This window comes from Anabrus simplex, chromosome 3 (genome assembly GCF_040414725.1).
Source record: "Anabrus simplex isolate iqAnaSimp1 chromosome 3, ASM4041472v1, whole genome shotgun sequence".
Taxonomy (NCBI): domain Eukaryota; kingdom Metazoa; phylum Arthropoda; class Insecta; order Orthoptera; family Tettigoniidae; genus Anabrus; species Anabrus simplex.
In genome coordinates, this window is record NC_090267.1 from 486,882,523 (window position 1) to 486,908,474 (window position 25,952).

The window sequence follows — 25,952 nt, forward strand, 5'->3', positions numbered from 1 at the left end:
GGATGACACTATGCAACCTTGTCTGACTCCATTTGTCACATTGAAAAATTCTGAGCATTCACCATCCACCCTTATGGTTGCATTATGACTATTATAAAGACCTTTCAATAATGACGTTAAGTGTTTTGGGACTCCACATTCATTGAGCACTTCCCACAACTTGTCCCATTTGACACAGTCGAAGGCCTTTTCATAATCAAGGAAACAAATATATGCTGGGACACAGAACTCACGGCATTTCTCAATTATCTGCCTCATGTTTGTTATTGACTCTCGTGTACCTTTACCTGCCACAAAACCTACTTGTCAGCAGAGATCTGAGAATGCAAGAAAGTTGTTAGTCGTTGATTTATTATGTACAGCAGAACTTTGCTAGCATATGATATTAATACTATGACCTACAAAGTTATAAAATGGTCATCTGACACCGCTGTACATCTTGGGCAACTAGATCCCAGATGTCTGGGATAACTACTGTGTTACATGTGATAAATATCATTCTTGATCCGTATTGATGATACTTGAATGGAATAATATCAATAAGTTAATTTATTGAATTTACCACCTAATCAATACACTGATAAATAAATAAATACACTGATTAGGCGGTAAATTCAATAAATTAACTTATTGATATTATTCCATTAAACTACTGTGTTTCCAAGGTAAATGAATTTAGTCGTTAGTACTCAATGGCAGTTGGTTGCTCTTGATCATTCGATGCTCTGTGTGACAAGGGGCTTAGGAACAAGGCTCGTCTTTGTTCCAAATTTGTTTGGTGCGTGCGGAACAATCGCTTGTAATCACAAATTTCTCCGTGAATATTTTCAAAAGATTTCGACTCCTTACTAATGTTCTACACAAAATGTAAACTGCAATTTTGAGAGATTCCTACAAATAGTACAAAATCATCTGTAAAACTTAAGTTATTTGAATAAATAGAATCCATTGGGGTGTAGCTGCCCAAAAATTAATAAGTATTGCAAGATTTTAAAAAATTCCAATGAAAATGAATTAAATGTATTATCTTATCGTCCTTACGAATTAATCAGTAGGCTGAGCCTTTGTGGTTTCCCTAGTATTAGGGCAGCTATCCTTAGTGGATTTTCTCTCTCAAACAGTCCCCAGCACCAGATGAACTATTTCATCACCATCATCATCATCATCTGCAGCAGTTTCCAACCACAGGCTGCGTCTGCTCGGAACATCGTTTTCTGTACATCCACCACTTCTCTTCTCTCACTGTCGTCCAGTTCCCTCCACGTGTCTCAATGTTCTTCTTTACACCTTTCAGCCATCTGTCCCTCAGTTTTCTTCTAGGTCTCCTTTCCTTCAAGTCAATTTCTAACATCTTTCTTGGTATCCTCTCTTGTCCTACTCTCTTAACATGTCCATACTACTGCAGCCTTGATTTCTCTCTCTTTCTATCTTTCCCGAACTGTCTCATTTCTTACTCTGTCCATTCTTGTGTTAAACCTACTCAACACCTCTGAAAATTCATTTCCACTGCTTGTATTCTACTTTCATCCCTCTCCTTCATCACCCATGTTTCTGACCCATATGTCAAAACTGGCACAAAATAAGTCTTAGATAATTCCTTTACAACTCTGTGGTACATCCCTGTTCCAAATCAATCTTGCCACACTCTTACAGAATCTATGTGCACACCTTCCTCTTTCATTGATTTGCACCTTGTTTTCTCCATTTTCTTCAATTACACTTCCCAGGTATTTAAAGCTTTCAGCTCTTTTCAACTGCTCCCCTTCTCATGTCATGCCATTACACACTCGGTTCTTGTTTCGTGTCGTTACCAGCACTTTACTCTTTTGTGCTGAGAACTTCACTCTGTAAGATGACACAACTTCCTCCCATACATTTAGCTGTTCCTGCACTTCACTCTCGCTGTTTCCCCATATTAGGAGATCATCTGTAAACAACCAGATGAACTTAGTGGCCTATAAAAGGCTTAATCTTTATACTGAAGAAATCATCTCTATGGACATGGGCCAAAGTGACCTTAAGGACCCCAAGAAGAACAATGAACAAAAATTATGAAGTCTTCAGTACACTCTGTCTTGCGGGAATGCATAATTTTGGAAATCTGCATAAAATAAATAAAAAAATCAGGTAGGATGAAGCAGAATTATGTTCAATCAATCTAGGGTTGCCACGTTTTTGAAATGCCAGTAAGGGACAGGTCATGTCGACACGGCGTAACAACATTTTTACACTGCAGGCGCAAACTTTACCACAGTATTTTGGTGTTTCATTTATTACATAAAAAGGTTAAAACTGGTATTTTTAGTTTTTTTCACTTTCTCAATAACGCTGAAGCTCCTTTAATCAAGCCATGAAATTTCTGACAGCTATGATCAAAATCAGTGAGACTAGAATTTCTGACTATCAGGGTTGCAGAAAGTCTATTCATAATTCGATTTGTTTTTAAGCATTGAAAAATCTCTTTTAACATAATTATGTATGAGCAGCTTGGTAGCCGGAGTATACTTGTACAAAAAGGTCTAATGAATTTTATACCCTACAATATACCAACAATAGTATACAGTTAAACCTCATTAAGACGTTTCTGCAAGGACAACCTGCTGCCATTTCTTGATGGATACAGTACTTTTGTATCCATCTCTTGGCACAGGCCAGAGTAAAGTGTAGCTTCCACCAAAGTCCCAGTCTAATCCATGGCTGTGACAATATGGAAGCTGCTGGGGTATTGGTGGTGCTGAGTAATGACATTCAGAGCACGACTAGTGCATCTGAGTGTTATGAAAGGTGTTGCTCATAGGGTCAGTCGTGCTGCAATAGCACTTTCTGACCCAGTGAGGAAAGCAATGGCAAACTACCTCACTCCTCGTCTTGCCTAGTACGCCTCATTTTGGTGCTGCCATTGGTTTTTGCGGTTTCCTTTTAACCGCATAACCTTTGGTGGTGCTATTTGAGGATCCAACCAGCCTCTGGGCTGATGACCTAACAGACAGACATCATGTGGCAAAACTTAACTGTACCACTCAACAAAAAATAAATTTTTAACTTCTGAATAGAATGCAAAATACAAGCACAAATAGGCTCAGTGTGTTATTCAGCAATCTTGCTGCTAACTGGCAAGCAAAACTGAACATTTCTGAGGCTAACGACTTGCTCCCCAAAGGTGCAACTTATCCTGTGGAGTTCAGGAATTTAAGGCTTTTTTCCATAATCACGTAACTGTGGAGATGGCTCTTACCCGAGTTGTAAATCATGCTGGTTTCACAAGGGATTACAAATAACATTTTCAGGGCTAGAAAAAATATGAACGTACTAAGCGGTAATAGCAAAAATTTGTGATGCGATACGTGAGGTATTTTTATATAAATTTAATACGATGAGAATCAGGACTTCGAATTCACGATGTGCTAAGTAGGAAAAAATGTTAATGAGGAATGCACTAATGAGGATTGACTGTATTTGGAACAGCATTTAAATTAACTTGTAGAGAAAAAAAGAATCACCCATTTAGAGTTTAGATTATAACTCTGATCACTGTCAGTATCAATTTGGGTATATCTAGATCCAGCACCACATAATTCAATGTTATGGGAAGAAAATTCTTCACCAAAGCTGTCCAAATTAAAAGCTGGACAAATTACAGTAAATGTCCAAGGATAAACCATTTCTTCAAAACCAAAAATGTAACATCTTTCAAATGTAAATCCTCTGGTTTCTTAAAAATATTAAAATCACTGGAGTCATAAACTTTTTCCAAATCATTTATTGCAGCATTGCAAAAGCTCTTTAGGTTAGATTTCACTTAATTCATTCCAAAGATCTGGAAGGAGTTGATCTATTAATGACTTAACTTCCCCACCAAAAGAATAATCATGTTTCCTACAAATTAACACAGACGTCAGTTTTGACATTGTATCATAAGTTTCAACAATGGAAAGTTTATTTTTTTCATGCTCAAGTATTGCTTCATTAAAAGCTACTGTAAATAGGACATTTTAACCATGGCAAAAGTGAGCTGTTTAAATATGGGAAAAAATGGGCGTCCCGCATGCTGTTAAAACGGGACATTACTTCAGAGTTTCAAATACAGGAAATCCCATATAATACGGGACACATGGCAAACCTAATTCAATCTCTCACATCACTTATTAGTTCAGTCAATAATTTAAGAGAGTTACTCACCTCTTTTAAATACTTAGCAATTTCTAATGTGACTGCAGGATCCCTCCCCTTTTCAATGTTTTCTGAAGATGCTACTGATCTTGAAGAAGAACTTGGCATTGCCGAACAGCTAGTACCAGGGGTGAAGACACTTGAACTTAACTCACATTTGCGTTTTGTCTTATTACTATTTTGTAAGACATTGCTATAATCTGGGACTTCAAATGGATCAAAGTTCAGGGGGGCAAGTTTTAACTTAGGTCGCTTAGTCACAGGTTCACATTTTTGTTCTTTGTCACTTTTCATACTTCCACTTTCTGTCTTCTTAACAAAAGTACTGTCCATAGTGTCATTAAAATCAATTGTATGACTTGAAGTATCAAGGGCTCCAAAAAGACCATCAACTGATTTTGGAGCATTGCTTAGTGCAGGTTCGACTGCCACTGAGTAGTCTTTTGGAGACCAAAGAGGTCCCAAGTCCTTCTCTGCATTACTGCTTGATGAGGATCTAGAATCTGGATTCCTGAAACCTTTCGAAGCTGTGTCAAAGTAGGCAGAAACTGGAGCAAGACGATCCATATCACCAGACAGAATTTTTGACTTAGTTTTTGGAGCAGGCAGCTGAAACCAACAGGAAAAAACATAATAGAAAGAGAGAAAAAATTCACACACACACACCAAAAAAAAAAAAAATCACAGCAGAAACACTGTCAAGTATTAAGAATGGAATGTTAACCCAATGATGTTAAATTTAAACACCTTCTGAGCTGATCTAAAAATCATACTGTAATGGCCTAACATAAGGTTACAAGCATGCTAACATAAAAAGTATCCTATAAAATCAACCAAGAAATATTTTAATAGCAAAAACATGAACTCGCCAATTATTTTGCCTCAGTATAAATGCTTGATATGGTAAGACTTCAAAACATTCTTCTAGATGAAGAGCAGTACCATGTCTTTTACACTGCCTACCAAGCAATGCACCTTTTGGTGACATTTATTCTGTTGGGGGAATACACGTATCTTTCAACTTTTTTTTTTTGTCAGGACTGCTCAATAGTTTTGTCGTGTGTGTGTGTGTGTATATATATTTCATCAGAAATTTTGCCAAAAGAATTTCCACATATTTCTGAAAAATCAACATGTTAGGAAGGTGGCTGGATCTCAAACTTGTCCAGTAAAGTTTTATGTAGGGTTGTAGGGTTAGCAAGCCTACCTCTTACCCGGAGGCCCAGGATTTGATTCCTGGCCAGGACAGGGATATTTTCCTGCATCTGAAGGTTGGTTCAAAGTAACTACAAAATTACAATGGAGGAGCTAACTGGTGGTGAGATAACAACCCCAGTCTGGAAGCCAAGATTAATGGCTGAGCAGATTAGTCGTGTTGAATACGACACCTCATATTCTGCAGTCCTTCGGGCTGAACAGCAGTTGCTTGGTAGGCCAAGGCCCTTTGGGGCTGTCGCGCAATGGGTTTAAAAAAACTTCAGTACATGTATAAATAACGTGGTCTTCACCAGTTTTTGTCCAGTTCCAGTTACTGCTTGTTTTCTTTTCGTTGTCATGCAAGTAATAATTCCACTACAATTGGTCTGTTTCTGAAAATTATAAATTCCAATATTGAAATTAAAAATTTACTCATTCAGGACAACTATTTCAATTTCCCTATGAGAACCAAAATCTATATCATCATGCGAGATCGCTTTGCAGGTGCCGGCACGTCAGAATTGTTTATGTCACCTTCCTCCTTATCAATACTAATATTAGTACACACACCGATTCACTGCTAAAATCCCTGTCTTTGGAATCACTCTTTAGATCACTTTCTAGGAGATTTCTTATTTTATTTTCATCTGAATGACTACAACTTCTCAATGCTAAGATGGCAACTGAGGTCACTAAAGAATATGAATAAAAATAAACTGTTGTTTCTTGACAAAGACACATTCCTATGCCATAACAACTTGCCTTGACCACAGCTCATCAAATGATGCAAATAGGTTAATACGGAATAAACATTTACATTAATAATCACCAGGTTTCTATGTACAAAAGACAGAAACAATGCCGTGCAACATTGTTTTCACTGCTTCCTTCCCTCCTTCTGTATTAAGCCTAGCGCAGGTGGGTGGTTTTCTATCTGTTTAACAGCCACGGTCATTCAAAGCTACTATGAAACTCATTATGTAAAGTTGACACAAACACACAAACAAATAATATCTGCTGCAGTCTGGAACATGTTCCATTACGTAAGCAGAGCAGTGGCAATGGTGTGACAAGAAACCCATGTTAGAACTTGTGACCATGTACATGAGTGTCAAAACAACTGCTTATCCAGTACAGAAGCGCAGTAGCATCTAGATGCGCAAACACAATGGATTAATATTTTGACTGTGACAGATTTCAGTGAAATCTTGATATGAGAATACCGGGTGGACCAGAGAAAAATATTGTTGTAAAGGCAGTTATTGTTATATCAAGGATTTAGGACTCATTCATTCTCATTATGACAGGTGTACAGGTAATCCTACAAATGAACTTCATTAATTACCTCACAATTCATAACAATGAATTCCAACAAAGACAAGATTTAAGAGCACAAAACACAGAGAATACATAAAAATTAGAACTAGAACAGCTCATCTCATGTTCAGTTGGCAAAAGTGTATTCTTCACTGTTATTTACGATGTTAACTCATTTGTTTCTGTTTGATCAAACTTGTTTTTCACAGTAGCAAAGAACTACAATATTCACAGATTTTTAAATTTTTTTTTACAATTTGTTTTACGTTGCACCAAGACAGATAGGTCTTATGACAACGATGGGAAAGGAAAGGGCTAGGAGTGGGAAGGAAATGGCTGGGGTCTTAATTAATGTACAGCCCCAGCATTTGCCTGGTGTGAAAATGGGAAACCATGGAAAAACCAACGTCAGGGCTGCCAACAGTAGAGTTCAAGCTCTCTATCTCCCGAATGCAAGCTCACAGCTGCATGGCCCTAACCACAACATGGCCACTTGCTCAGTGAATGTTATTCTCCTTCAGCTTACTATTCACATTATGCGGCAATATCCCAATTTAGAAAGACCGTTCTCTTTCTAAGTCAGTGAAAGTTTGTGCATTCATCTTGTCTGTCTTCCTTTATTGCGCAGAGATGTGGACTGTTAGAACATCAGATAGGAAGAAAATAGATGCTTCTGAGATGTGGTATTGGAGGAGAATGCTCTGTATTCCTTGGACTCAACTAATGACTCGATTTTAAATGATCTGAAAATTGAAAAGGTTTCCACTTTGTCTCCATTGAAAACTGCAAGAAGGTGGTGTTGGTGGTGGTGGTAGCGGTGGTGGTTGGTCAGATACCTGGTGAAATACCATGTGGGAGGCTGTCAGACTAATGTTGGTCCTATAGCGGTTGCTGCATACGGGAAAGCTTAAGAGAGAACAACATGGAAAACCCTTGCAAAAATATCTAAGAACAAGGTCCTCAGCAATGAGGGAAGGACCGAGAGAGATGTGGACTTGCTGAAAACTGAAAAGTTTTCTACTTTGTCTCCACTGAAAACTACAAGAAGGTAGTGTTGGTGGGGGTGGTAGCAGTGGTGGTTGGTCAGATACCTGGTGAAATACGGTAACATTTTGATGATTACCAATAAATAAAATCATGAATAAAATATGTAAATAAAAAATATTGCTCAAAAACTTCATAAAATACTTGAAATAAATTAAATTAATAAAAATAGTTAATCGAAATGTCCGTAGTATGGGCGCCAGAGTTCACCAGAATGGATCCCTCGAATTTAGATAGAGCATGATAAACTTTATATCCCAGGGCGTGTACATAATGCTGCGTACTGGTACATCTGCTGCAGGCCTTACCTAACCTCCTGAAAACTACTAAATAGGTAGGAACTGCACCTAGGTTCATCAATAACTCCACTGATTCTAAAATAGCTAACTATATTCTTAACAAAATCTGTTCATGAGCACCTCATCAACACACAAAATTATACATATAATACATACATAAAATATTGCTGGAAGACTCCATATTTACAACAACAACAACAACAACAATGAAAACAGTGGGAAAACAAAAGCGAGAACGAAGCTACCATTTGTAGATAGTCCGATGAACAATGTACATATATGTAGATAAATACCCTTCACTGTCTCTGTATCAATACTACTTGCCAATTCTCATAATCAGCACTTCTAACATCACACAGATACTGTACCTCATAATACTGTGATCACAGACTTTAACACTTGCTGTAAAGATATATATATTTAAGTAACACAGGCTTATCGATCCTGAACATAAATTATGGAAAGTCTGAGATAGCTTTCACCAACATATAATGCCAGGCCGCCACAAGCGCTACGATACTTAAAGCGCAAGCACTCCACAATCAGCCACTTTCCACGAACATAACAAGACTACGCTCCACGAACGTTTGAAGTCCAGTCCATTGCAGCCGTGTCACTCCAGTACCGTGTATCAGCATCACTTCCTTCCCGTACAGTGTGTCAGTTGTGGTTCTCTTCCGTAGTGATTGTCTGGTTCCCGTCGTTTGATCAACCTTTATAGACATCAGCATTCCCCTTCCTCTCAGATATGTCTGGATTGGTCCTTGTCAGCCAATCATCAGTGATCCTCTTAAAAAGACCATGCCCTGAACTTCCCCTTGGTGCCAGGACATAAACAAACACTCGGGTTTATTACATGACTCATAGAACTTCCCGACGACAACAACAAATACATCTCGTAAGACACTGGGGTAACCACATGACTCATCCAAATTACCAGAGTTATTAAAGCAATGTTTTCCCACTCATGCAAAACAAATTACTCATACCTACATATGTGGAGATCTCCCAGCTTATAAATATAAATGACAAAACATACAAATGAAATAATGATAATAATAATAATAATAATAATAATAATAATAATAATAATAATAAAAAATTGAATACTGACAATAATATCTCTAACTTCTACATACAATTCGAGGGTGTGATATATGTACTATCACAATACCAGCCTCTCTGAGGCTTCTTTGCTCCACAGACAACCTTATACTCTCTATCGCTTCCTAGGACGTCCTCCCTGGTGGCTTCATCTCCAACATCTTCCTCCCAATCTATTCTTCATTTTGCTGCCTAACATGTGCATACCACCTGAGCTCAGCTTCTTTCTGCATTCTCTGAGATTTTCTCTGCTTAAGCCTTTGTCTCACTACTTCATTTCTCAACCTAACCATTCTTGTACATCCACTGGCAAGCTTTAACCGCTTGATTGGGCAAATAGATTCCTAGCGCCAAACAACCAGTGAATCACCTGCCAATTGTGCTATTATACACAGAAGCTTGCAGCAGATGTAACAAACTTATAGAGGATGTAATTTGAATTAATTTTTGCTGATTAATTAAATTTAAAAAATATTTAAATTAGAAGTGGCATTCATCATCGTCATCATCATCATTGTCATCATCAGTTTCCCTCATCTAGCTCCAGTGGCATTGTGAAGATTCAATAATAATAATAACAATAATAATAATAATAATAATAATAATAATAATAATAATAATAATAGAAGAAAGAGTTATAAAAAATGCACCAAGAGATGATAGAAGTGATACAAAATACTCAGAGACCTACAGGAGGTTAATTCAACTTATGTAATTTGAATTTCAAAAACACCTAAAGGCATCATACCCAAACAAGCGCACCTGCTGTTGAAGCCTTTAGGCATCATACTCAGTCAAAGGGTTAAGATTCTCATCTAAATGATTTAATGTTATAAAAAGTATTACCACTCTACTAAAAAGAAAAGAAAAGAAAAGAAAACAGAACAAGAACAAGTTGGACAGTAAGGAAAAAATGTAGAGGAGCATAAGAAAATAGCAGAGAGGCAACAGATAATGAACACAAAACTTAAGAGAAAGACTAATTGGACATAATAAATTTATCTGTAATATTCTGGAAGGAAAAGTTCTCAGCAGAATGAGATGAAGATGACATTCATACATAGCAAATATGAGTATTGTAAACATATAATTTCTTCAGTGTCTAGCTAAAATAGAGCAATTATTAACGATCATCAAGAAAACATTTTTTTAGGAGCTATCAAGCACATCAATATTAAAATTTGCTTTTTCTACTACATGGGTTTTCTCTATTAAGGTCTTGCTTGTAATGAGAAATGTTCCTTAAAGAAGATACAAGTGAATTCTTTTTGAGATTAAAACACTAGGTCTAACTCAAAATTATAATGAAACGTAAAATCAAATGATAGAACATACTTACATTCTTTTCTGCTGAACGGAAAAATTCCTTCACATTCTTTGTAAGTGTTCCAAAGTCGGTGTATGTTTTGATATGTGGTTGTAGCCAAGCAGAGAGCTGTTTCTTAATGTTGTTGTTATCAAAGCGAGAATCACACAAGAGTACTGCACCATAATCCTTGGCATGCCTAATGACTCGCCCAACAGCTTGGTTTACAGCTCGAGTGGCTTCTAGCTGGTACCACTCCATTCCTGACAAGGACTGAAAAGGTCAATTGATATAACTTTCACATAAAATTGACAATGTAGTGGTCAATGTCAGTAAGATGGCAAAGAAGATAGGAACATAAAACAAAGGATAAACACAATTTCTACTTTACTTTCGATTATGTTTTAGTTTTTAGAATTTTGGATTTTCAATTGAAATTCAATATTTTTCATTCTCAGTGAAATGTCTGTTGAGCTGATCAATGCTAGTCTTGGTAGAAAAAAATGGTAGCTGTAACATGAAGTTACCACAGGCAATTATAAAAAAAAAAAGGGGCTCCCTCTGTGGATCAGTGACAGTGTTGTCCTCTAAATCCCACGATCATGGGTTCAAACCTGGCAGAATTAATCAGAATTTAAGGGCAAAAACAAGTCCATTTGGCACTTCTTGTTGAATGAGGTCTCCATGTTGAGCCCTTATTGAAGTGCTCATTTAATTAATCAGTCATTTATTCAAATATACAGAAAATATTTCATTTTTCTTAAGTACTAGTAACTGGAGGGAAACATTATACTCAGCAGCATATGTCGCAATTCCTGCAGGGAGCTTGGAGCTCGGGTTTGCTTGCTCGCCAGCTAAGTTTGGAAGGTGGAATTTCGACATGACATACACAAAGCAGAACAGGGAAACAATAGAACTCCAACAGACAACATTTTGGATACCCGGCGAGAGGCTAGGGTCACCTACGAGATATGTTTGAAGTAAGCATCAGGTAAGTGATGTGTTGAGCCAATGAAATGATAGAGCCACCGTGGAGAAGGCTAGGCACTGGTCTAGGGAAGAGATGACCCCAATTGAGGATACGATGGCGTCTTCAAGGACGAGTTAATAAAAACGATGACCGCGTCAGTTAGTTACCCTATTATTCGGCGAGATTTTGTACAGGTAACATCGTAAGAAGAAGTTTTTATTTACGCGAGTGATCGTGTGGGGACTTGTAAAATTTTGTTGGAAGACGCTCAGTCTGCATTTAATCTATTCAAGTTTTCTAATACTGGGAGAATGGCATTTAACTTACGATTACCAAAGCAAGAGAACAGTTCCACTTAATCATTTCAAAATGCATAGTTGCCTGCCTGAGTAAATAGTTTTCCAAGAGCATAAACTTTACAATTTCTAGTCCAGCCTTTTATAAATGGGAAATATTTGACCTAGTTACGGGATTACATAAGAGAAGCAGTTCCATGACTGAATGGGAACTGGTTTCATGGTCAGTGGAAATTACCCCCGGCTGTAGTATTCTAGTAACCGGCAGGTTGATCTTGACGTAGTTTCTACATCGTGAATGAGGGGATGTTTTAGACGACATCCAGAAGCAGAAGCAGCAACGGAAAATACGACATCACCTTTCTACCCCTCGATGGAGACAAAAGGACTGATCCAAGTCTTTTCTGAAGGCAGCATCATCATCGATATGGCTGGCTAAAAACAAGATGGGGTCAGCCGTTCCTGATGACTGCTGGCGATACGTCAACGAAACAGATGAGTACAGAGTTTTCAATGTAATTATGTGAGTGTGAACGTGTTTAATGTTGCAAAAGGGGATAGGTTAGTTTTGATATTTAATTTCAGTAGATGTAGCTTTGTCTGGAAGGACTATGTCCTTTTTAAAGTAAATGATAGGAAGCTTGTTAATGTAAATAAAATTGTAATGTAAATGTGGACCGTTTGCATGAGGTCGCAACTTGCTTTCTTACATTTTATTCTGATTTATTTAGCCGAATGGTTAACGTCATTTCTTTTATGAGTCAGTTTCTTATTTTAGCCTCATATATATTTTGATTTGTTTTGCTTGGATGTTTGAGACGTTGTGTACGTCTCGGGGCTTAATTGTAAATGTAAATAGGGATTTAAATTAAAGTCAGGAAGGGCTAGATTAAAGTATCATCAATGGGAGCTCAAAGTGTACGGAAACATGCCGTCATGTTTTCTGGGATTTATTGCATGATGTATGAATGAGAGCGTGTAAGACGGTGGAGTGTAGATCCACGAATTTGTTCATCTTCACGATTATTTTGTATATCTAGGTTGTAAATTAGTAATTGATTCACGAGTTCCACGAACGCTGTTTCATACTTCGAGTTCCGAATATTAGAAAAATTTATTTAACATTTATTATTTTTATTATTAATTTATTATTATTATAAATACGAGTTTTTCGCGGTGTGGGATTGAGATATTTCAGTAACTTCCCGATGTTCAGACATGATTGATTGTCAATGTGGCAATTTCTTAGTTTCAGTTTATCATATTTATTGCAGTGTTGGCCACTTTATTATTCATGTTTACTTTGAGTGCGAGTGCTCTAATTTGTGTCCAGCGCGGTCTTGTTACTTTTCATGCGAATGTTAGAGATGTCCTTCATATTTCTTCGGTTTTTATGCAACTTCAGGACACGAGATTTTATTTAGTGTGATTTTGAGTAAGAAGGATGCGTTCCTCATTTGAAAGGCCTGCATTTTCTTGATTATGTGACTTGCCTCGGGTAGACTGTCAGGCAGCGTGTGTAAAGGGTTGGACCCTGTGGTTTTGGTATTTGCTGCTTTATTGTTGGGAGATGTGAATCTCCACTTGAGTCATTTCGCCGTGTGTTGGCGAGGGTGATATGTTTGTCTACCGAGGAGAGTTTTATTTGAGCGGCCTATACTTCATGATTTTATTGTTTCTGTCCATGTCTCTAAGGTTGTTGCAGTTGACGAGAGTTATATCGCGACGTTTGTTTCAGATCTTCTTTTATAATATAACCGCACTGAGGAATATTTTGTGTCATGTAATCTTTTCCAGGATACAACGTTGAATTAGGTGTTGAAAGGTAAAGCCTACTCTGTCATTTTTTAAAATGAATTTGTGTCACGTAATTTCATTTCAGGAATCCACGTTGATTTGTGTGTGATATTGTAAAGTCCACCACTTGATTGATTTTGTCATGTAATTATTTTTCAGGAACCTGCATTGAATATTATTATTTATTTAACGTATGATGCTTCAGTTGACAATCGTTTGAAATGTGTTTTACATATAAGTGTTATTAGAAAAGTATAAACATATTGAGAGGAGGAGGGGGGGGGTTTGTAGGTAGGTAGGTTTGCACTTCAAGCACCATAGTTGCAGGAAGGAGACTCCAACCATCCCCATTGGTGTAGTGCAGAAGCTGTTCTTCCAATGTCGCAGCATATCCTGTTTAATCTAGTCCAGATGGTGCGTGGGAGGTTGAACCCAGGAGGTTTTGTTGTTGGGTCATCGATATTGATTACACCATGAGGGTGTAATCTGGCCCATTCTTGCTTCCATGCTTCGTCAGGTCTAAAAGGTATGTCAGTTAGTTCCCTGGCCGTCTTCCAGGCAGGTTTCTGGGATTTCAGTCTCGCAACGTTGAATAGGAAGTGTTGTTTAAAGTGTAATTATGTTTCCTTCTATTTCCATTGAGGCTTTGAGTGGATGCGAGTTGCGTGAATGCCGCATGCTTTCTTGGTGAGCCCTAGAAAATATGATATGTTTTTGTTTCTTTGAATGTATATATTTTGCCATTTATATGATTTTAATTTTTGTGTGGTTCCGATCCACATTGTTTGTTATGCTTATGAGATTGCTCGTGACTCGAGATGTATATATTTTGTGCGTAGGATGTTTTACCACTCAGCGTGTTATATATATTGTACAGTTAGGTTAGTTTTATCCCCCCTTTTTGCGCATTAAATCACGTCTTTTCTTAAGGTTAGGGACCCCACTGCAATGTCAAGTGTGCAGAAATGGGGAATGTACTCATCTACAGTTCAAAGTGTTGAAAAAAAGTAAAGCCAGGAGCGTGGTGCGAGCATGCAAGCCCATGTGTTAAAATTAATGAAACTTCAAGATTTGATTTGATATGCTAAGTATGTGTGTCAGCATACATTGTAAATTTCTAATATATTCTGATTCTCAAGATGGACTTTATCAAGCTGAAAAAAAAAACAATCTGAGTCATGTAAAATCTGGATTATTTGATACTTTGCTATATTTAAAATATTTTTCTTGTTTATTTTTAATAAACAGGATTTCCTCCAAAACTGACGCCATGCTTCGCCTCGCTTTATTTGTAGTTTTAATTGACCTCACCGTGTCCGTATTTACTTATATGTTCCCCATCAACATCCAGGGTGTATGTATTCTAAGGCATTATTTTATCATAGTTTGGACTGAGCACGCCTGGGATCGGCTGACAAGTCTGGGGCAAATTACCTTGATGGTAGAAACGGGGACAATGTTAAAGATCTCTGGCAACATATTTGGTGTCTGCCTGACAAATCTAATTAAAACTCAGCCAGATCCCTTTCTCTGCCATCAGGTAGAGTAAAACAGAATGTCAAAATTGCCGTGCATGCAGCCTAGATGGCGTCAAATCTAAATGCTTGCTGGTGGTATTTTTGTTTGTAATTTTCTTAATAATGTTATTGGCTTTACGTCCCACAAACTACTTTTTGGTTTTTCGGAGAAGCAGAGGTGCCGGAATTTTGTCCTGCAGGAGTTATTTTACGAGCCAGTAACCTACCACATGAGACTGACGTATTTAAGCACCTTCAAATACCACCAAACTGAGCCAGGATCGAACCTGCCAAGTTGGGATCACATGGCCAGCGCTTCAAGCGTCTGACCTAGGCTGGTAATTTGCTTTACGTCGCACTGATATAGAAAGGTTCTATGGTGATGAGGTGAGTGATCATGACCTTAATTATGGTAAAGCCTAGTGTAAAAACTGGAAACTAAAGAAAATCATCTTCTGGGCTGCCACAATGGAGGCTGTTGGTATTTCAGGCCATAAAAGTACATTATTATAATAGAAGAATCCTGGGCTCACAAGAGTCACAAAAACACCAACATACTTTCCCGGCTGATAATGAACCAAGAACTCTATAAAACCATTTTTAAAAAATGATGACGATGAGGAAAAGGAGACTGACACTTTTACAAATGCATTAAAAAGGTAAATTAAGAGAGCTTGGCCAACAGAATACTCCTTCTGCAAGAAAAGTGGAAAACAGACTGGGTGGCTTACACATGTGCACAAGGTCCTAGCAGAAGTGGGTGTCAAGGAGGAAGAGATACAGGACAAAACGATATTTAGGAAAATTCTTTGTAGGAGTGAGGGATGCACCCAAAAAGCCACTGGCCAAGCCACAGAATATCTCGATGGAAGAACGAGGAAAGAGAAGCCAAGATCTTGAGGATCCTTAGCAAGAGTGCAAGGAGAAGGGCATTAGACTGCGTGACAGACGGGCAGGTAGATTGCGTAAACATGGCCGACAGATGGTCGTACCAATGATGCTGTATTTATAAAGACATATTAAATGAAAATGACATTTTATTCAATGAATAGCAGTTTTATAACCCTAAACAAGCCTGGAAAATAAAATTGTTACTCTTTGGGCTGATTGCAGAAACGATGACTAATTGCCTTAGACAATGTCTAACTAAACAACGTCTAAGTCATGTTCAATGTTCCATTGCTTAAACGGTGTTCAGCTCATGTTTATCAAGACATCGTTTATGTTTCCATATCAGCTTGAAAGTCCGACTCCATGGCTAAATGGTTAGCGTGCTGGCCTTTGGACACAGGGGTCCAGTGTTCGATTCCCGGCAGGGTGGGAAATTTTAACCATGATCGGTTAATTTAGCTGGCACAGGGACTGGGTGTATGTGTGGTCTTCATCATAATTTCATCCTCATGATGACACGCAGGTCACCTACGGGCGTCAAATACAAAGACCTGCATCTGGTGAGCCAAACTTGTCCTTGGACACTCCCGGCACTAAAAGCCATACACCATTTCTTTTTTTTATCAACTCCAAAACGAAAATAGAAGTGTCTTCAAAGCTACTCTTTGCCAGCTGGGACCTATGAAAACTCACCAATGCAGGCACCATCTTTAATCAGCTGCTCTGTGTTGTGAAAATGGCAAGACTTTAAGAAAACTTTTCAAGCGAAGAAAAAATAGCATTTTCTGAAATTGTTAAGTCGCATGATGTTGTGGAATATAAGGCATACAACAGCGATACAATACAGAAAAAGAAGGTAGCCTGGCAGAAGATTACAGAGGCTTTCAACAGCAGTTTTCCTCAGAACCCCCCCACATGACAGCAATATTCTATTGGGTAAGTTCCAAGTTAATTTTGCAGGTTTTATTTATTTCAGTGCAAATTAAGCTATTCTATATTGCAAAACTAATCATTTTGAATCAAAATAAAGGCAAAACTGACTCAATAGGCATGCACTAGTATGTATTGGGGTATTTTTACAGGACTGTGGTGAAGGCTGAAGCTCCAGGCTAAAAACAGCTTGGATAAAAGAAAAAAATCCAAAACAACAGGAGGTGGGCCTCCACAAGCCCGTTAAGTCCTTTAAAGGAGAATGTGCTGGAGGTATTAGGCAATTCAAGCAAACCTCTCAAAAACCCATATGATGATGAGGGACAGCTCACTTACATTCGTATAATGGATACTATTAAATAATCATTACTCTTGATGTAGGAAATGCATTGTAAATAAATTGCTCGATGAAAGTTTTATTTGCTCCGTATGAAAACAGATCCCTGCGGAAGGTGTTACCGCTCAGCTGTTGCTGCTCAGCGAGCGTGAGGTGGAGAGAGGTTACCGTCCTGACGCCGAAGTTAAGGAGGTGGAAAAGGAGGACTTGATCGAATTCACAAAGGAGAGATCTTCACCTCAAACTCCAAGGTAAATTGTGGTCAGAAATATGAATTAATTTCTGTTCTCTACTGAATGTAACATTTTTTTTTTTTAAAAGGAAAAGTACAGTATAACCTCTAAACATGGTCTATGTTTTCGTGTACTTCCAGTGTCAAGTCCAGGAAAAGATGACACGAGGATGATGTTGATGATGATGATAATGATGATGATGATTGTAGTTTAAAGGGGCCTAACATCGAGGTCATCGGTCCCTAATGGTATGAAATGAGACGAAATGTTATGACCATTTAAAATCTAGAATCCTCCACTGACCAGATTCGAAAACATGAAGGTGAAGAACGAATGGATGGATATGAAGTTAAAACAATCAGTGGATCTGACCCACAATGCCCCACATTCCCAGAAACTAGCGTTAAATAATAGTATTACCGACCAAGGGATTGCATCTAAAGCATAATACTGAATCAAAGATGCTTGTAGTCGAAACAAGTCCAAAATCCAGGTCATTGGCCCCTCAAAATGGTACTTATCACTAGGAAAATAGAACCATGCTATTTGTCATGTTGCGGTACTAATCCAAAGTAGCGAAGACTCATGATATTCCACACAGTATGGTACTACTCACAGGTAATGAAATTCGCACATGTAACACAGACCTATGGTGTTTTGCACACTGCGGCGCTATTTACAGGAAACGCAAACCTGACGTTCCTCACATAAGTGGACTAACCACAGGGACCCGCACTATCCCGTGGTGTTTCTCACATAGTGGGTACTAAGCATAGGCAAGGCAGAATCATGGTGTTGCTAATCCCATGGTGTTGCGCATATAGGGGTATGAATCACAGGTACTGTAGAAGCCGGCAATGAACTCTATTGCTACTAATCACAAACCTATTTGGTACCTAACATAGTGGTACTACGCGCAAGTAAAAGCGACCCATGGTGTTCCCCGTGTGGTGGTAAATATTACAAGTAGTTTCATGGTTCTAATAAAATAATTCCTTGGTCGCCCCTTACGACAGGCAGGGGATACCGTGGGTGTATTCTTCATCTGCGTCCACAGGGGGTTTGTGTGTTTGCTCCGCAAGAGGTATCTTATTTCCCTCAAGTCCGCCGGCAAGCCGTATCCGCCACCTGGGACGCGCCATGTGGGAGTATCACCTCTCCCCCTGCTACGCCAGTGTAGTAGCTTCGTGGACATGAGGAAGTTGAAGAGGACGAGGCGGTGAAAATGATGCAAGAAATCCACAAGACACAGTTGCGTGTCTTAGATTTTCAAGAAAGGAAGGCACTGTTAGACATTTATTTCATAGAACAGGAAGTGAAAAAAAAAAAAAAAAAAAAAAAAAAAAAAAAAGGTTATGACTTGCTGGAGTGGTATAATTCAATTAATTGATAATCATGTTAAATAATAATTAATGAATAAATGATATATTTTCATTTCACTTGAGGTGATCTTATCTTAGCATGATTTCTAGTGGGTGAAGTAATTATCAATTATGAGCTGACGATATCTGTTTCCTGTCACATCATCTCCTACTGGATCAACAGGCACTTCATCATCTGGTAAGTCTGCCTCCAGGTCAAGTTCACCGCGCTGCACAGCGAGGTTATGTAACACAGCAGTCGTCATAATGATTTTCAGGGTTTTTCGAACTTTCATTCGCAGACCCTGTGCAAGACAGGGAAATCTTCTTTTCCACGAACCGAAAGTTCTTTCCACTACATTTCTGGCCAGGGGATGAGCTTGATTATAACGAGTATCAGCTGCGTTCCTTGAGTTCAGAATCGGAGTGAGTAAGTATTTCTTACAAGCTTAGCCAGAATCTCTGACAAGATGTCCCCTAACCACCTCTTTCCAGGCGATCGTGGATAGTAGAATATCGAAATATTCTTATTCTCCTTATTCTCATCTTAGTGTTACATATCACCTGCAATGAAATAAAAACCGCTGTATGTAAGTAGGTTTCAAGTGTAGTAGTAGTAGTAGTTGTTGTTGTTGTTGCTACATGTTGCAAAGGAGTGTTAACATGAATTCGTTAGACCATATTTATGTCCACTATTGTGCATGCCATACAATAAAGTGTAGCTTTAATAAGAGTATTGTCGTTAGGATGAGTACAAATAACAGCCATTACAGAAAAATAAGTTCTGTTTTGCGTCAGTGTTATGTGCACTTAGTTGGCAGTTAATAGAATGGAATCCCTTCCGGATGATGTACGTGACAGCACTCTGACGATCGGGACAAGTTATCCCTAGAAATAATAATTACTTTCCATAGTGTAAATGGATAACATGTTTATGAGCTCACACATCACAGAGATGATCATTACATTCAATCTACAGAAAGAAGATTAGGCCTATTTACCTGGAAAGGACAGCAAAATCATTCCTGATAAAAGGTAGCTCATTGTTGTTAGGGAAGTTAATAAATCTTCTCCTCAAGCTATTGATGGGAGTTAGAACACGATCCACTGTCCGGCACACAGTCACTGCGTTGACATTTGCCCTATCACCGTTCATAGTATAAAATGCATTGGTTGCCAAGATTCGTAAAGTCAGAAGGAGCTGCAGGGTGACAGGTAATGGGCTACCTCTTGTGTCGTGCTTGATTAATTCTCCCACGTCGTGCAACAATTCCCTTACAGTTTCCTTTGAAAAGTGAAATCATGTTTTAAATTGTGCCTCCCCGTACATTTCAAAAGGATTGCTCTGATCTCGTAGCAGGCGACGTACAGGAGGCCATTTGACTAATATTTCTCTTCTGAACAGTCTCAACATAGCGATATAATTTACACGCTCCATAGTAAACCACCAACGACTGCGATTCGCTCCTATTTTGAGGTTAAACAGTGCTCTCAGCGGTGTTTAAACATGGCGTCTTGAACATCGACTTTAGACAGTGTCGTAAGTGATAAATAAAGTCTCTGCAATGCGGCAGCCATACTTAAACAATGTTTAGCCACAGACATCGTCTAAACACCATTTCTGCAATTGGCCCTTTGTGTTTTAAAAAAAGTAGGTTTTTAGAACTTTCTCTGACAATGAAAATGTCACGTGACCGGGGCTCGTGTTTGACTACCGGATGTGTCGGACTACAGAGACTCTACTATATTTAAAAAATAATGTGCTCTGGAAACCAAAGCTGCACTCAAGAAATAGAATACCCTGTTCATTTAGAGCTGTGCACAAATAACTGCACTATTCATGACCACGACTTTAATCCCCCTAGCGTGTACGGTGCAACAGAGCGCCCACTGGCATGCTATGGTCAGTTTGCAGTGACATTTCCAGTGGATTCCATAATAGTTATTCGCTTTATCGGAAGATGGCAGGAAGAGGCAACTTTCACCTATACCTTGAGCTATCTATTACTGCCAAGAGATGTTGCATATATTCACAGTAATTTATTTTTAAAAGCTCTGCACACATATGACTAAAGGAAAATCTTCAGGTGCAGATGAAGTGAATGTGGACAAGATAAAGGCAGCGGGCATTCAGGGTATACAATGGCTGCACAGAGTAGTAAATGCTGTATGGACAGACAAGAAAGGCAGCAGATGGCTAAACATTCTAGAGAAGATCATAGAGAGGTGATTGAGAACCATCATTGAACCACAATTAGAGGAGCAATATGGATTCAGAAGTAACACATAAACAACGGATCTAATTTTTAGCACCCGCATGCGGATGGAAAAGCATTGGGAGAAAGGCAAGAACCTGGTCATTGTATTCCTGGATATAGAAAAGGCCTATGATAGTGTTATATAAGAGATAAGATCTGGGAGTGTCTGAGGAAAAGAAATGTGCATGACGGACTGGTAAGGAAAATTCAGACGTTGTACAAAGACTGTACTAGCTGTGTACAAATTGGGGAAGGTCGATCATCATGGTTTGAGACCAAGAGTGGAGTTCAGCAAAGAAATGACTGTCCCCACTACCGTTCATCACTGTTATGGACAATATAATGAAGAACGTCAAGGAAAGGTGAACTGAATGCAGTGGCCTTTGCTGAAGATATCATGATTTGGGGTGAAACAGAAGAGGAAGTACAGACCAGACTCAACGTATGGAAATCCCAGTTCCAGGAATATAACCTCAACATCAGCGAGACTAAGACAGTGGTGATGGCAGTCAACAGAGAAGGGCATCCAGCAAGTTTAAAACTAGGAGACCACCAGATAGAGTGTGTGGATAGTTTTCCTTACCTTGGAAGTGTAATCTCCAGTGATAATTTGGTCAGAAAGGAAATTACAAACAGAGTGCAAAAGGGATCTGAATTCTACCAACACGTAAGAACACTTTTATGGGATGAAATGATTCCAAAACCAGCCAAACGGATGATGTTTAACAGCTATTTCATACCAATATTGATGGTATTGAAGCATTCACCCTTACAAAAAGAGATTCATCGAGACTGTAAGCACCAGAGATGAAATTTCTTAGATCTACCATCCAGAAGACCAAGATGGACAAGTTAAGAAATGAGGAGGTGAGGAAAGAAGCTGGAATGAAGACATCCCTATTAGACCGAATCGGCACATCCAGACTACAGTGGTACAGGCATGTGATCAGGATGGAGCCTACAAGAACAGTCAGAATAAATTTGGAGGGAAAAAGACCTGCAGGAAGACCTAAAACCCGATGGATGGACATGATCAAGGTTGATCTAGTTACCAGAGGATGGACAGTGGATGATTTTCTCCATGACAAGTTGTACATGTACATGGACAGGAAGAAGTGAAAGAGGCTCATTAACAGTACCCAGGAAACTGGAATTGTATAATGATGATGGTGATGATGATGATGCACATGTTTCAAGTTTGTTTGTAAACATGGCAGGTCCTGGCGGAGTTGTTGGTTATGCAGAAATATCCAATTTACTCGTTATTAATGGCGGGTAAAGTAATTCAGAGTATGAGAAATACAGAGGATGAATTTGCTATAACTACAGTGAAGATATTGGCGCTGATAATGTAATTCATGATAATATGCCGACAAATGTGAACGTATCGGGTGACTACTATATAAAGTCACACTACTGACGTGCAGCTGTCCAGGGATAATAAGGTTAGCATATGTTTATAATTTATGTAATATATTATTGTATTTTTTATATTTTTTTGCCTGCCTATTTGGAAATGATAGCAAAATTCATACAATACCACACTCAGTATTGGGAGTAGGCTAGAAATAAAGCACGCTGTGAGTGGAGCCTGGAGTTAAAAAATGGCATGCTTGAGGGTTTAAAATCTATTTAAAAAAATCTTTAATGAGAAATTGCTTGTAGACCTACACTTTTGTCCTGAGCTTGTATCTCCTGTAGATATTTCTGTTTCAGCACAACTCGAGGATCTTTGAAAGGAGGATATGGGAGCCCTGTAATTATTACAGCTCGCCCATTGAAATCGGCAAAGTCCAGCCCTTCGGACACTTTGCCCCGGGTTACAGCCATGAAACACGCTCCTCTGGTGGAAGGATCCTGAACCTGAGCGTAGTAGCCATCCATAGTGCTGGTGAAATCATCTTTAGATTGTGGCTCCACAAATATTGGCTGAAAGAAATAACAGAAATAACTCCATAAAACGTGCCATAATACAGTTTTAATCACCAATGTACTAACAATATTATAAATTATAAACCACCAGTGAAACACAGAAGCATGAAAATTAGCCAATTTGCTAAAAGGAGGCTGCTCCTAACATAAGCCCGATATTTTAGACACTTGATCTCTCTCTCTCTCTTTTTTTTTTTCTACAGTTACTTTCCATTGCACCGATACAGATAGGTCTTATGGCAACGATGGGGTAGGAAAGGGTTAGGAGTGGGAAGGAAGCATCCGTGGCCTTAATTAAGGTACAGCCCCAACATTTGCCTGGTGTGAAAATGGGAAACCACGGAAAACCAGAAGCTTGACATTACGCAGGCATGTCTAATACATCTAGACCAATACTATAACGCTAACCTGAATTTGAATGAAATCTCGGAAAAACCCAAGATTTTATTTGACTGTTTGATTCTATTACTTAACAGGTTAAAAATTCCAGAAAATTTGAGCGTATTCCGAACTCTACATAACAACTTTGCTTACTACTGTCTTCGTCCACAACGCCCCCGGACTCTCTCCCAAAAAGTTTGACGTTCTAGAAACTTCCCCTTTGCCGCCCCTACTTCTCCTTCCCTGCGCTTCATTACAGAGCACAAGATACTAGCAGACACACTCATCGCGGCGCAGCCGTCATGCGAATTACACAGCTTTAGAGGTGAGTCAGCCGTATCAACAGTTAGATTCAATTAGTTTTCTTTATCAATATTCCTGCTTTTCTCTTAACATTGGGTTTCATTATTGCAGGGTTCTATTGAACTGAGAAGACATGTCTGCCTAACAACTGTAGGACAAATGAAATTACAGTTCCAACCACGCATACAGCATTAAAAATACGAAGTTTTTGTACTTAATAAATTTAAGAAGACGGCCCAGTTTTAACAATCATATTGTATACTAGCTGGTGTACCCGTGCTTCGCTACGGGATTCTCAGAAAGACTGACTTTGTGGTTTTCTTAACATGAAATCAACATAGGTCATTACAAAAACGTAAGTATGAATGTAGCGATTAAAAGCGATGCTATCATATCAAATACTCGATCAAGTGGAAAGCCGCACATTTTATCACTTTTAACGAACAGTGCTGCGATTAGATTGCGGTGCCAATCTAATAGTCCAAAGTTCCAGAGCTGGGATGACCAGGCCGCAGATTGCCATGAACACTCATCTGCCATTATTCCTCTTAATTTGCACACTGTTCATTCCAATCAGTGCCTCAGAGTAGGGATTGAATAGCCCGAATGCTATGATGATCCAGTGAGTTACGTACCAGTAGTATCAGAAAATTTATAAACCAGGGGAATGGCATGCTAAAGAAGAAAGTTATCTAACTCCCCAGCTACTTCCCATCAATATTCAGGCAGGCTGTTACACTCTGTACGACTGAGCGAGTTGACTGTGTGGTTAGCGGTGCGCAGCTGTGAGCTTGCATCCGAGAGATGGTGGATTCGAACCCCGTTGTCGGCAGCGCTGATGATGGTATTCCATGGTTTCCCACTTTCACACCAGTCAAATGCTGAGCCTGAACCTTAATTAAGGCCTAAGGCACTCCTAGCCCTTTCCTATCCCATCGTCGCCATAAAAACTATCTATGTAGGTGCGACGTAAATCAAATTGAAAAATACTCTGTACGCAGAAGTAATCCTATCTACCGGAGATGAGGGGTAACAGATGGCACAAAGCACATCACGACAAACAATGGTCAATGTAATGTTATTGTTGATCAATGTTATGAGCTTTCTATATTGTACGCCTTCACATTTAGTTTTCTTTCGACTCTCTGATTTGTAAAATATTTTATACCATAAACTGTAGTTTCTTATTCTCCGACTTTACACACCGATTTTCATTAAATACTGTTTACCCATTTTCTGGTTACTCGGCGCTGATATGGACTTAGTAACAAAAATCCAAAATCATGAATATCTTTGTGATCATAGCCAGTACGTTAACAATGTATAAGACACGAATAATAGGAAATTTAATACTATACTGCATAACCCTAGCTATGTAGCATTTATCGATTACACCTCTAATAAGAAATATTTGAGAATTACATTTTAGGCCTTCCCCTAAACTACCATTTCACTCAGCGTGAATAAAATAATTTACAGCCTGGACTATAGTGACTTATTTCCTGACTTTGCATACCGATTTTCATCAAGATAGGACTACTAATAACAACAATATTTGAGAATTATATTTTAGGCCTTCCCCTAAACTACCATTTTTCTCAGCGTGAATACAATTATTGATAGCCTAGATTACAGTAACTTATTCCCCAACTTTGCATACCCATTTTCTTTAAAATACGACCACTAATAACATAAATACTTGAGAATTCAATTTTAGGCCTTCCCCTAAACTACCATTTCACTCAGCGTGAGTAAAATGATTTATAGCCTAGATTGTAGAGGCTCATCCCCCGACTTCACATACTGATTTTCATTAGACCACTAATAACATAAATAGTTGAGAATTCAATTTTAGGCCTTCCCCTAAACTACCATTTCACTCAGCGTGAGTAAAATGATTTATAGCCTAGATTGTAGAGGCTCATCCCCTGACTTCACATACCAATTTTCGTTACATTCTCTTCTACCGTTTTCTCGTGATGCGTGTACATACTGAACCCATGACCTTTGTGCCCTAAGAACATTATGCATAATGTAACAATTAAATTAAAAGTTGGATTCTGGATAGCATGGATTTGACACGTGACGAGGGGGTGATTACCTTCGGTCCCACGCTCTGGGGTACGTGACGTCAACCACACGTGTCGACGGCGGAAGAATCTCAAGTCATTTTTATGAACTATTTCAAAGCGCGTGTACATGGCGTGACCACGCCAAGTCAAAAAAAAATATAGTGCCTATCAAAGGAGGTCAATCATCTCACAAATCGAACCCGTAAAATTTTTAAATGTCCATGAACACTACCGCCA

General features: G+C 38.7%; 1 protein-coding gene across 1 annotated transcript in view; it reads right to left on the bottom strand.

The window, feature by feature from the left end:
• Rtel1 (Regulator of telomere elongation helicase 1) overlaps positions 1-25,952 on the bottom strand; it is a 168,671-nt gene that overhangs the window by 15,006 nt on the left and 127,713 nt on the right. The window contains exons 12-14 of the mRNA XM_067144670.2: positions 22,699-22,956; positions 10,471-10,710; positions 4,180-4,779 (exon numbers count right to left, since the gene is read on the bottom strand). Coding sequence (XP_067000771.2) covers positions 4,180-4,779; positions 10,471-10,710; positions 22,699-22,956 — 1,098 coding nt within the window. The remainder of the gene's footprint in view (positions 1-4,179; positions 4,780-10,470; positions 10,711-22,698; positions 22,957-25,952) is intronic.